At 51.6% G+C, this 13309-nt stretch overlaps 1 protein-coding gene and 1 long non-coding RNA gene across 6 annotated transcripts in view; one reads left to right on the forward strand and one right to left on the reverse strand.

Annotated features, from left to right (window-relative positions):
• The window catches only part of LOC125103040 (uncharacterized), a 51368-nt gene that overhangs the window by 21020 nt on the left and 17039 nt on the right, over positions 1-13309 (reverse strand). The gene's annotated exons all lie outside the window — the stretch shown is intronic.
• SCUBE3 (signal peptide, CUB domain and EGF like domain containing 3) overlaps positions 1-13309 on the forward strand; it is a 34053-nt gene that overhangs the window by 11071 nt on the left and 9673 nt on the right. For 3 of the 4 annotated variants that reach the window (XM_047734801.1, XM_047734803.1, XM_047734804.1), the window contains exons 2-8: positions 2143-2265; positions 3414-3539; positions 5941-6075; positions 7447-7572; positions 7750-7866; positions 9814-9861; positions 12232-12348. In XM_047734801.1, the coding sequence (XP_047590757.1) occupies positions 2143-2265; positions 3414-3539; positions 5941-6075; positions 7447-7572; positions 7750-7866; positions 9814-9861; positions 12232-12348 (792 nt within the window). The remainder of the gene's footprint in view (positions 1-2142; positions 2266-3413; positions 3540-5940; positions 6076-7446; positions 7573-7749; positions 7867-9813; positions 9862-12231; positions 12349-13309) is intronic. The other variant, XM_047734802.1, reaches the window with a different exon arrangement.

Genomic DNA, 13309 nt, shown 5'->3' on the forward strand with positions numbered 1-13309 from the left:
CAATATTTTATATATATATATATATACACACATATATATATAAAACGTTACACAGATTATCTCATCAACTGCTCACAGACTCTCACGAGAAGGTATTATTCCCATTTTAAAGAGGAAGAAAGAAGAGAATCAGAAAAGCCTCCCTAGAAAGACAGATCTGGATTTGAATCTGGGACTTACTCTTTTCAGAGCTTAGGATCTTTTTATGAGAGTGCATTTCTTCTTCCCATGTATTTTCTCCATCGGTTGCACCTACTGATACTCCACCGCCTCTCGTTATCTACTGTCCTTCTTGCCCTCTCTTATGAACTAGTCTTCATGCCCCTCTGTGCTTTCATCTGGGGATGAGTTCCCAGAGTGGGCCACAGCAAGCAGACACCATGACTGCAGAACCTGAAGGAGTCTGAGAGTAAGTGTGAGTTATAGCAGTTGGAATCACGGGCCGTGGCGGATGGCTGCAAAGGAGTCAGAGTTGTAAGGCAGAGTGCAGAGCTGAATGGAAGCTCAGAAGACTGGAGGCAGGATATTTGGAGGCACTTTTCCAAATTTCAGTTCTCTTCTTTGCCCCAGGAAGCCTCAGTCCTGCCACTGAAACATTCCTTGAAACCTAAAATCAGAGGACAACTAACTGTTTCAAGCTAGGACTCCCCGGTATCTATAAATTGGAGGGATTACTGGCCCACTCATTCATTCACATTCTGTTAAAATATATCAAGCACCTTAAGGATTTGGATCCCATAGTTTGGCGATTGCGGCCTGAGAATCGGCATTTTAACAAAAGCCAGGCAAGGTTACAGTCTGCTGTCTTGACTGCAAATCCCATTTCTTTATTTGCAGGTGGCTACCTCTATGCTTGGGTTCCCCAGTTCACAGTTAGAAGTAGTCCCTTCCTCCTTTCATCTTCCTTTTCACAGAGATTCTCCAGCCTGGCTGCCTGTTGGACTCACCCAGGGAGTGTTCAAAAAATACTGTGGGCTCGTTGACCAGGACCTCTGGTGATGGTGCTGGGCATCTCCTAGGGGAGTTAACTCTGACGACATGTCACCAGGGTTGAGGAACCCCTCACCTTATGTCTACTGTGTCTGTGGCACTCAATCACACCCTACCTCATGTTCCTTGTCTCTCCTTCTGGCTGGGCCAAGTCAACAGTCTTCAGCACAGTACCTTTTGCAAACACACCCCGTAAAACGTTCTCAACTGAATGCAACCTGTTGCCATATTTTCGCTCTCTTTTATCTGCACCGTAACATTGCCCCCAAAGTTGGATTCTTTTGCCCAAAGAGGATAAATGGTTTTTTTGGCTCTGTCCTTTCAGAACCATCCTCTTTTTGATAGATCTTGGGTGTCCTCTTCCTTCAGCAGAGCTCTGTGAGGAGCACCGCATGTCCAAGTGAGCCAGGAGTGAGAGGAGTACCTTGGGTTAGATGGGAGAGTTCAGGGTGGTGGGCTGGACAAGCCAGAGTCAGCCAGAGAGTCATAAGAGCCCCACTGATCAGGCTTCAGGTTGCTGGTACCAGCCCCTGCCCAGTCCTGGTCCTCTGCTGTTGACAGCACAAGGGCTGAGGGAAATCTTCAGCATGGAACTTCTTTCCTCTAAAGATTCTTGGTGCCGTGGTGGGCAAGTGGGAGCAGGCCTGGTCTCAAGCAGAACTGTGAGGCTGAAGAGGATTTCTTGGGTGCCCCGTCTTCTCCCTTTCTTCCTTCCATCACCGAGGGCCGCGGGACCCTGCCACTTTCCCAGAGGCCACTGTCCCCATGCCTCTCCCCTGCCCCCCAAGTCTGCTTCCAAGAGAGGTAAACTAATTCACACTAAGTTGAATATTTTGAATCAAGGTAAGTGTGCTACCCAGTCCAAGGGGCTTTGTTTGTTTTTAAATCAAAGAGGAGTATTTCAAATGACGGAATTTTAGCTGTCATTATGGATTAAGTATTTCTGAGGAGAGTGGGGATGCTTTTTGAATTCCTGAAATTACAGAGTCGACCCACTCTGAAATCCGAAGAGTGTGAAGCCTGCTCTTGGAGGGGGAGGGATCGCGATCCATATTTTAGAGGAGGGGGCTTTTGCCCTTTAGGAACCACCTTCAAGACAGCCCTTGGGATGCACTGACAGAGGGTCTCACGTGTCCCCTCTGCCCCTGCCAGATGTGGATGAATGCGTTGAGGGGACCGACAACTGCCACATCGATGCCATCTGCCAGAACACCCCACGGTCGTACAAGTGCATCTGCAAGTCTGGCTACACAGGGGATGGTAAACACTGCAAAGGTGAGGCTGGGAGGGCGCCCGGGAGGGGAGGTCAGTGCCACTGCCCTTGGCCATACTGTGCATGACAGTAAGGCCTACAGTCCCTGCGGGCTCCAGGAAGGGGGTTGGGAGGGGTGGCTGTTCTGACCCCAGAGAGGGCACCATTGAGGCTAGCCGAGGCTCTGGTGGGAAGAGTTCACAGCCTCCCAGCTTGGCTGGGTGGGGAGTCAGAATCATGGGACTGAGGCCTGAGGGACCCTGACACTGGAACCTCCATCTCTAGACCCTTCTACCGTTCCCACATAGGATGAGAACAGACAGTTTACCCCAGGGGGAATTCATACCATAAACAAGCACATTCTTCCCCTCTCATAATTAAAGCCATGCAAATTAAAGCACGCTTCGGATGTTATTTTCAGTGTATGACCTTCAGTGCTGGTAAGAGTGTAGCAGACAGGGTACACTCATTAATTCTTGGTCACATTATAAATTGAAAAGTGATTTTGTTATCTAGTAGGAATCTTAAAAGGTTAATTATACCCTTTGACCCAGAAATTTTATTCTCAGGACTTATTCAAGGGAAATTCAAAGAAACAAAATAATACTAGAGAAGATGTTCTTTTTGCAATATTTATGATAGTAAAATAAATGGAAGAAATCCGACAATAGCGGAAGGATGAATAAATTATGATATAGCAACACAACGAAATATTCTGCAACCACGTACCATGGTGATTAGAAAGACTGGGTGGAGACATATGAAAATGTTTATGACTTAAGTTTATTTAGATTGATTGATTGATTGATAGAGAGGGGATGGGGAGGAGCAGAGGGAGGGCGGGGAGAGAATCCTAAACAGGCTGCGTGCACAGCGTGGAGCCTGATGCAGGGCTCGAACTCACAACCCTCAGATCATGACCTGAGCCAAATCAAGATCATGACATTTAACCAGCTGAGCTACCCAGGTGCCCCTATGACTTAAGGTGAGATGAAAACAGCAAAATGCAAAATGGTTTGTAGGCTATGAAAGTAACTATGAAAACACACATACACAGAGACGATATATACACATACATACATATATTCAAACCACCACAGGGCTGAGCCTAGGGGTGGACAGTGGGGGGCATGCTGGTGGGCCAGCTGCCTCAGATCCTCTTTGCCCACAGATGTGGATGAGTGTGAACGAGAAGATAATGCCGGTTGTGTGCACGACTGTGTCAACATCCCTGGCAATTACCGATGCACCTGCTATGACGGATTCCACCTGGCACATGACGGACACAACTGTCTGGGTGAGCCAAGGGGAGGGAGAGGAGGTGTGGGCAGAGGGGCTGTCTTGTGGGGAAGGAGCCGTTTCTGGCATTTCCCACTGCCCAGGCAAGGAGAGGAAGGTGATCAAAAAGGTGATCTATTTTGCATTCTTGCAAAATAGAAAACAAGGTCAGCCTCCCCTTTGAGACCGGGTGCTGAGGATGAAATAATCCTGGGGCTGGATGAAAAACATCAGAGGAGATGCTGCTAGAAAGTGCTCCCAGGGTAAGGGCCGGAAGATGACAATAGTGGGTGGAGATGTAGGGAGCAGAGCATGGCGGGAAGGTGATTTGGCTCCACATTTCAGTAAATGGGAGGAATGTTTGATGATGACAACGATGCCCCCCATGGGTCCTGAGGAGCCTCTGACCCTTAAAGACTGGTTTTCTTCCAGCTCCTCCTGTAATCTCCAGGCCCTCCTCTCCTTACTTCTTAGGCCTCCATCTGACCTGATCCTTGACCCAGGATAGGAGAATTTCTAAGGAACTCACCTCAACTTTGGTCTGTTATCAGTTTGGAAAATTACTGGGACCATGTCAGATTCTTCCGCAAGTAGCAACACTGAAGCCCAATAGCAGAAAAGGATTTGAAACGTGAAGCTAGGGGTCCTTTTCCACATTCTTCCTGGTGTCAGAACAAAAGTAGGAGACTAAAGGACTAGAAGACCAGGAAAGGAAGAGAGGAGGAATGATGCCCAGAAAAGTGGCTAGGCTTCTTCCCCACCTGACCAAACTGATGAATTATCTGAGGCTCCATTAGTCTAGGACAGCCTGCAGAGCTGCCTCTAGACCCAGTCATGTCCCATTTTTGGGCCAGGCTTTTTGGTTTCTATTCCCAACCCGGGCCTCTACAGCCTGAGCCCTGCTGGGCCCGTCCCCGCAGCCCTGGCCATCTCTTCTACTAGGGAAGGATCTCACTTCTTTTCTGCCCAGTCACCTAAGAGGGCCTCTTTAGGGACTCCCTCAGAAAGAAAAGTGATGAGTTTCCCACCGGACGAGAACTTCTTTGATTGCCTTTCACCTTTCTAAGCCCCTGATTCTCACCAAGTCTTGTTTCCCTGTGTTTTGGGGAGAACTAACCAGAAGTTAAGAGAATGAGTAGGTATGGAAAGAGCAAGGGGGAACAAAGTTCTACCTAACCCTACCCTTGGGGTTCAAAGTCTCAACTCAACCTCTGGCTTGTAGGGGAACCCTAAGTCATCCATGCCCTGGGCCTCAGTTTCTCCACTGAGCATTAGAGGAAGGAACTTGGCTAAAGAGCAGCAAAATCACAAGGTTGCATAGAAGGGAGCAAACAGAAGGATGGACTGTAGGATGGGACAGTGGGAAGACAAGAATGGGGAGAAGTCAGGGCTATAGTGAGAGAGGGGGAAGGGACAGGAATAAGGCAAAGGCAAGTATACCTCCTTGACTTTACACCAGGTCCCTCTCTCAAGCAGGAGCCTGCTGGATCTGTACCCTTCTGCCCTTGGCCAGAAGGGGGAAAGGACAGGGTTTCAGGGCTCAGCAGGGAGGATGGGAAGAGAGGGGCAGAATAGGGCCTCAGGAGCTCAAATTCCAGCTACTCTGTTTGGAGACCAATCTCCAGGATGCCTGCTGGGCCAAGAAAAACCAAGAAGGGCTAGGGACTGGGGAGGGCAGTAGGTAGCACAGAGATGGAGTCAAGGCATTGAAGTGGGAGCCCCAGAATGAGCTTGGCTCTGGGACTTGGGGGTGGTGATTTGGGGTGGTAATTAGGGTGTGGCCTGGCAGCTCTCCTCCCACCCCTCCCCGCCAAGCCACCAGACTGTTTTGTTAAACCAAAATAGGAGAAAGGCTAGGGACTATGGCAGCAAGCCCAGGCTTGGGGGGAGGGGAGGAAAGATGGGGCCCTGGCCTGTCCACAGAAATGGTCCCTGCCCTGCAAGGAGTTGAGGCTTGCTGCCTCTACCCATGTTGGCCCCCAGACCTAGCGCCATGGCCACAGCTCTCCCTGCTCTTGGAGCCAGTTCCAAGTTCTCTCATTCCCTGGCTGCAGCCATGCCCCAGCTCCTCTCCCTGACCAATCCCCATCCTTACCGCCATCCCTGTTCCTCTTGCCCTGGCTCCTTTCCTGATTTCCTCTGTGCTCACACCCAATTCCAACAAGTGAGGGAAAGGGAGCAAATCCTCACACAGGAGAGACAGGTTCAACTCTCCCCTCTCCACTGGCTTAGCTCCCCAGCTCTGCCCTCAGAGGGCGGCCTCTTCAAGAGCAGTGGAACATTAGCTGATGAGTGAGTGAGAACTTTCTGGCCTACGGCTGGGTGCTGCATTGGGGTGGGGAGGGTCTCCTGAAGTCTCGAGGCACACTCTGGAGCCTGACCTCCATCCCATGGCCTCACCAACCACCCATCCTACACAGATGTGGACGAGTGCGCCGAGGGCAATGGTGGATGTCAGCAGAGCTGCGTCAACATGATGGGCAGCTATGAGTGCCACTGCCGGGAGGGCTTCTTCCTCAGCGACAACCAGCATACCTGCATCCAGCGGCCAGAAGGTCAGCCCATGACCCGGGAGGGCCCAGTCCTATGCTCCCAGGCTTCTCTCCATCAGTGGGGGTGTTTTCCCTCAATACCCACTAGGACTCACCCTCTGCTCTCAACTCCACTGGCTCCTTCCTCTCTCATCCCTCAACCTAGTCACATCCTGAGGGCTCCATGGACAGATACTGGGTTGGAGCAAAATCTGGGGGAATATGTTTGGGGTTGGGATCAGTGTGGGGTTGAAGTTACTATGGGGTGTCCTCTGTATCCCGACTCAAAGTGGGTCAGTTAGGCATGACATTGCCTAATTGTGGATGGCTGTTATCTGAGGGTCTCACCCATGCCTTATTCATTGGATGGGATAGGGAGCATGAGGCAGGAAGAGGGGGGTACTGTCTGTTTCTGTGACTCTGCCTCCCACCCCCACCCCAAGACTGTGACATCCCTGAGGGCAGGGACTATGTCTAATTTGTCTTTTGGTCTCCAGAACCTAATATACTGCTCTACATGTAGTGGGGAGCTTAATACGTATTTGTTGAGTAAAATCTTCTAGTAATGAGGAGCACTCAGCTGGCTCAGTTGGTGGAACATGTGACTCTTGGTCTTGGGTTGTGAGCTGGAGCCCCAGAGTTTACTTTAAAAAAATCTTATGGTTATTATCAGTACCAATTACTTCCCACCCACATTATTATCTTCTTCCTGGTTTGACTGTACACTCTTTGAGGAAAGATTTGTTTTAAATCTTGTTTGTTTTAAAGATTTTAAGTAATCTCCACACCTGACATGGGGCTCAGACTTGCAGCCCCGAGATCAAGAGTTGCACGCTCTGCCAACTGAGCCAGCCAGGTGCCCCAAGAGATGTGGATTGTTTCGTTTTGTTTTGCTTTTTTTCTGGGTCCTTCCTTTTTTTTTTTTTTTAAGATATTATTGATTTGACAGAGATCACAAGTAGGCAGAGAGGCAGGCAGAGCAGAGAGCCTGATGCGGGCTTCGATCCCAGGACCCTGAGATCATGACCTGAGCAGAGGCTTAACCCACTGAGCCAACCAGGCACACCTGGGTCCTTCCTAAATCCACCAGTACCTAGCACAGTGCTGGGTAACTATAAGACACTGCTTTTTGGTTGTCTGAAGGAGAGGGTGCTTGTGCAGGGTTTTGGGGGGTTGGGTATCAATACCTATACATCATTCAGAATGGCTCTGTGCCCCACTCATTAGCACCCAGCTCTGGGAAGGATGGGGGCTGGCAAGGGGGAGTCCCTCTCCTGCCTCTGTTGTAGCTTCAGTGGATTCCCTCACTCTCCTAGGCTCCACTGTCCCCTTCCTTCCTCCTCCTCCAGGCATTCAGGGTTGCAGAACACTCACCTCCCTCCTCTTCCCTTTTAGAAGGAATGAATTGCATGAATAAGAACCATGGCTGTGCTCACATTTGCCGGGAGACACCCAAAGGGGGTATTGCCTGTGAATGCCGCCCTGGCTTCGAGCTCACCAAGAACCAACGGGACTGTAAACGTGAGATAACTGGGATGGCGGTGGGGGAGAAGGAGCAACAAAGAGGAAGTGCATGAGGACTGGGCAGCAAGACACGGGAGGAAGAGGGAATGTGGGAGCGGCAACTAGAACAGAGGGCCAGTCTCCAGGCTGCCCAAGGAGCAGCAAGCTGACAGGCCTCCCCCCATCTCTGCACAGTGACATGCAACTATGGCAATGGTGGCTGCCAGCACACGTGCGATGACACAGAGCAGGGTCCCCGGTGCGGCTGCCATGTCAAGTTTGTGCTCCATACGGACGGGAAGACTTGCATCGGTGGGTGAGGCCCCTGAACGGGACTCCACCGGGGATGGGGGCATCAGGGAAGGGGGGAGCACCTGGGGCCTGGGTGCTGGGCACAGAATGACTGGTGAGTGGACTGAAGAGCCAGACAACAAGGCCAGGTCTAGGGAGGGACAACTCTGAGAGCTCACCCTCTTCTCCTCCCCGGCCAGCAAGCTCTCCTGCCCCATCCCAGGGGCCCCAGCTATCTTCTTTACCCAGGATAAAGTGTTGCCAAAGTAGCAATAAAACAACCAGCCCTGATCTGACAAATGGGGTTTCCTGATTCCAGGCTTCTTCTTCCTCTCTGTCCTGTGTACCCCTGCCCGTTCCCCTCCCCCCAGCCCTCATTCCCTTCTGTTTCCTCCCCACCTCTGCCTGCAGCCCTCCACTGCCCCAACAGCTCCAGCCTTCCATCCCTCTAGCCCTTGTTGGGGCCTTCTTAAGACCTGGATCCCTTTTCCTGAATTCCTAGGCCTCACCTCATATACGTTCAGGTATCATAGATGGGTTTAATTCCTTGATCCCTAAAGTTTAATTCCTCACCCCTTTTGTCTTTAGGACTTTTGTGAAGGCCAATTACTATGTGCTCACAGACTGCTGAGAAAGACGATGGGACAAGGTGTTCCCCTGGAGAAGGGGGAAATGGAAGGGAAGGGTTTGGGCCTGGGGAAGGGCTATGTCTGGAGCCAGGCAGGAGCGAGCATGTTCTGTGGACACGGGTATTTACAGACGCCGGTCATCTCAAGGGCCACAACATGCAGAGGACGAGGAAGCGTGAACACAGTCGCTCTGTGCATTTGTCAGAGATGTGACATTTAGCTTAAGAACTAGACTCTCCCCATCTCTCTCCAGCGACCCCACCCATCTCTGCAGACAGCACTGTCCTAAGCCCCAGACACAAGAACAGGGGAGCAAATGATGCTCTTAAAGGTGTCCTCTGAGCACCTGCTCCAGACTCACACAAAGGGCTCTAAATGTCTTTAATTAAACTCTCTCCCACTCCATGTTTCCCTCTGAACTAACCCTTCAAAGACCCTGGGACATTTTAAAATCTTCATGTCGCCTTCTCCTAGCTGGTTTGTTCCAGCTCCTTTCATTTTTTTTTCCTCCTAGGTTGAATTCTTCTGCTTCCTAAACCTCCCACCATCCCCTGGACACACTCACACATCCCCTGAGTCCCCCCCAAAAAACTGCATGCGGTCCCCAAAGAAAAGCTGCATGTATCAGGACAGAGCTTGGACCCATGAATGTGGGGCCAGGTCCCTCTCTGGTTGCCTTCTGTTCAGATAGTCTTGGGCATGGCTGCTTTTGAAAATACCCCTAGTAAGCTTGAGCTCTTCTCTAATGCAAGACCCATTCTGCCTTCTGGACCATGGCCAAGCGAGGCAGAAGAGAGCAAATGAGGCAGCTCTAGGCTTCACAGTTTTATTCTTCCTGTGTTCCTTTCCCTCCTCTCCAATAGCCCTTAGTTTGCCTTGCCCTAATCTCATTTTTCTCCCCAGCCCTGGTAGAGGAAACTTCATTGTTCGGGGCCGCCAGGACGTCCACATTTAGTGGGGAGACGGAGAGGGCAGTATATTTAGCAAAAAGGGTGGGCACCCTTTGGGATTTGGCAGTTTATAAGATGTGAGACTGCATCCCAACTCTGCCTTTGGCATGCTGTGTGGTTCTGGGCCCAAGACGGCCCCTCTCTGGGACTCTGTTTCCCTCAGTCACCTGGTGGGAACCTGGCTTCTTTGAGGATACCGGGCAGGACAAGGCTGGGGAGCTAAGTATAGGAGCCCCCGGGCTCATCACTTGGGGCTAGTGGTTTGGGGCTAAAGGGGTGGAGGAGGGTGGGGAGGGGGCAGGGGCCCAGTGGGCCCCAGTAGCTGTTGCCCAGCGGGCCCCAGTAGCTGTTGCCCAGCATCTAAACAGCTTTTTTACAATGTCAAACAGGGGAAAGGCGGCTAGAGCAGCACATCCCCCCTCAGGCCGTTTCTAATGGTAAATATGTCTGCTCTCTCCGCTTGCTCTCACTGGCTTGCTAGGGGAAGGGCTAACCCGCTGGGGCTCCCACTAACTGCATGCCCACTGGGCCCAGCCTGACTGGACTCCAGCCTACCAGCAGGGCTCCCCTGCAGCCTGGGTACTGGGCCCATGGGGTGACAGGACACCTGAGTCCCCAAGAGCTGGCCCAGGAGCCTTCATGTTGTTTTTGTCTTTCTTTGTTCCTGTCCCTCTCCTCTCCTGCTTCCTCCTGCCACCTTCTCCCTCTCCCACCTTCTAACACCTCACCCCTTTCCAACCATCTGCCCCTTCCCTCTCTCTGCCTTCCACACAGCAAAAGACCCAGCAGGTCCAGCTCACCCGTTGTGCGCATTAGCTGGCTGAGACAGGGGTGGGATAGAGTTCGAGGCCATCCCCTCCTTGGGGCCGTGTCCTTGGGTTCTTACCCACACCAGCTCACAGTCCCAGTGCCACTCACCATTCTGTCCCACCATAACGGGTACCAGCATGACATCTGAATTCAGACTGACCTGGGTTTGAATCCTGCCCCTGCCACTTTCTAACTATACAACCTCCAGGAAGCTACTTTCTTTTCTGATCCTCAGTTAACTCTTCTGTAGACAGGGAGACAAGAGTTCTCCCTTTGGGTTGCTGAGAAAACTGAGACCATGTGTGCAGAGCGTCTAAGTGCCTGGCACAGAGCAAGTACGGATTAAACTGTGGTTTAATACCACGACCTGAAGAGCTGTCCCAACCCTGGCCTGGTGAACACCGCCCTGTGGGGGAGGGCAGCTATGCCCAGCTCCCTGGTCTGACCTGGATGGACATTGTGTCAGCTCCGCAGCTCCCAACCCTGAGTCCCTCCGAACCCACCCAGTCTTGGCACAGGATCTCTGTTCCTCTCTCCCTGCTCTAGGGCTTGGGGGACCTCTTCTTATGCTAAGAGCAGTCTTGGGGGAATGACTAGGCTTGGAGACTGAATTCAAGTTTCCTTCCCAGGTTCCTCCCATGGTCTTGGGGAACCACAGGAGACCAGGGTGGGAATGGCACACAGGAGATCCCACTGTGGCTACTCCCAACCTGGGCATTTGAGCAAATGGGGCATGACTGGGGACCAACAGGTAGAGTTGGGCTTCTTCTAGAACCCTTGCATTGGTGGTCTCCTTGGTGACAAGGCCTGGGTTTTAGGACTGAAAGATTTAAGAAGATGATAGTATTCTCTGCTGCTTTTCTCATTCAGTTCCCTTGATTCAGAGAACCACTCTCTTTTCTTCCCTAGGAGAGAGCTTGGAATTTTGTCTCTACAAAGGGAGAGATCTAGGGCCTCCTCAGAGGATGGCCCGCGCCTCCTCCAGAGTCCCTGTGTCGGGGCCTTGTGCTATGTGAACTGATGGTTTTCCCCTGAGTTTACCTGACTCTCCTGAGCTGCAGTTTAAACTTGTTTATGTCCTGCTCTGAATTCAGGAAATAGGGAGAGTGACCCATCCATACTCCCCCTATTACGACCCCCACAGCAAAGAGAGAACTTACCATTCAAGAGGGGGCAATAGAAGTGACTTAGCTTTGAGGTTCTCTGGCTCTCATCTACCTTCTTATACCCTGCCTTGTCCTCTGGATTCTTCTCCTTTCGTCCCCCTCTTTCACCTAGGCAGTCTCTCCTCATTAGAAAGGAAAACAAAAACGGAACAGCCAGTTATCTCCATGTGGAACTAAAAGGAGGGTTTGGGAGGAGTTGGAGGTAGCTGGGAAGGGGCTGGGAAATGACCAAGTATGTGCCTCTCCTCTGAGGATGAGCGGTCACGCCTGGAACTGGGATCTTTTTTAAAGACAGCTGAGCAAGGAGGAAGAGAAAGATGAATTGGTGGCCATCCCTCGGCTGTCTTAGGGATCCTCAGGCTCACTCTTCCCAAGACTACCCCACCCTGACACCAGAGAGATAGTCGGTGGAAAAAAGGAGAAGACCCCTATCTGTCCCTTCTTATTCCCTGGCAGCCGAGAACCACCCTTCCTTAGCTCCCATCGCTCCCTGCACCCTCCCCGCTCCCTGCACCCTCCCCGCTCCACCTCCTCCACCCCCTCAGCACATTCCTGCCTGACAGCTCTGGCTTGTACCTGCCTCACTGCTGTCCACCTTGTTTCAATCAAGTAGGGGGCAGGGAAGCGGACTGCTTGGCTGCACTTGTGAGGGGATGGGGGCTGGGAGCGGTGGGAGGAAGGGGGCTGGGAGCCTCCACTGAATGCTCCTTCAAAAGCACAAGGAGGCAGCTGAAGCCTTCCCTCGCGCCTCTGTGCTCTCTACTCGCCTTGAGTTTGGGACTCCTCCAAGCCAGTAACCCAATTACCACCCCCTACCTCCCTCCTAAACAGAGACCTGTGCTGTCAACAATGGGGGCTGTGACAGTAAGTGCCATGATGCAGCCACAGGCGTCCACTGCAGCTGCCCCGTGGGCTTCATGCTGCAGCCGGACAGGAAGACCTGCAAAGGTAAGGTCTCTCAGAGGACAGGAGCATTGGAGCAAGGGGCTGAGTTTGGGACAAGAGATACAGTACCTATTACAGGAGCTCCTCAAGGCTGTCCTGATTATAAAGAACTGAGGGTATGGCTAAGGCTTGTCTCTTGTCCGCCTTTCCCACCTCAGCTCAAGGGGCATAAAAGTCTGGCCAGCACTGCTCCCTGCCCCAACCCAACATTGTTTTCCTTACTCTCATTCCTATCCCCCTACGGGTCCCTAACCCTCTTGCTTAATGAACGTGCCATTCTCATTTGTCCCTGGGTCTAGAAGGATATTTGAGCCCTGACTGTGTGTGTACAAGGTCACAGATGTGTTCCATAACCTTCTTAACCCACATTCCCCAGACCTTTCCAAGTGGAAAGGCTACACTGGTCAGAGGGAGAAGAGGGTGGCAGTTGGGAGTGCTGATGCTGGAGCCTGGCTACCCGGGTTCAGACACCAGCTCTGCAATCCTGGGTAAGTTACTTAGTATCTGTGCCTCAGTTCCACTACAATAATGGTGCTTGTCATAAGGATTAGATCAGTTAAATATAAATTATATAAAGTACTTAGAATAGTACCTGACAAATGGTAAGTGTCTTGTGTTAACTATTACTATGGTATAATTTCCCACATTGCCCATCCTGTTCTCCTTCCTTTTATTAAGCCCGGTCTGGGAGAACGGTGGAGTGGGGGAGGAAAAAGGGAGGGTAGCCCTACTGAAAATAATGATTCATCAGGTCTGGGCCCCCGGGTCACAAGGAGGACTGGAAAGAGGACTGGGCTCCTTCTTTGTGTCTTTTGGCCCAGCAGCTGGCAGAGAGGATGGGGAGACAGGGAGGGCTGGGGCAGCAGGTCAGACTGCCAGAGTTGAGAGGTTTCCTGCTGGGAAGAACTGTTGACAGGTATGCTGAGAGTAAAGTGGAAGACTGCCCTCTCTGCCCCCTCCCCCA

Source organism: Lutra lutra, chromosome 6, assembly GCF_902655055.1.
Source record: "Lutra lutra chromosome 6, mLutLut1.2, whole genome shotgun sequence".
NCBI lineage: Eukaryota > Metazoa > Chordata > Mammalia > Carnivora > Mustelidae > Lutra > Lutra lutra.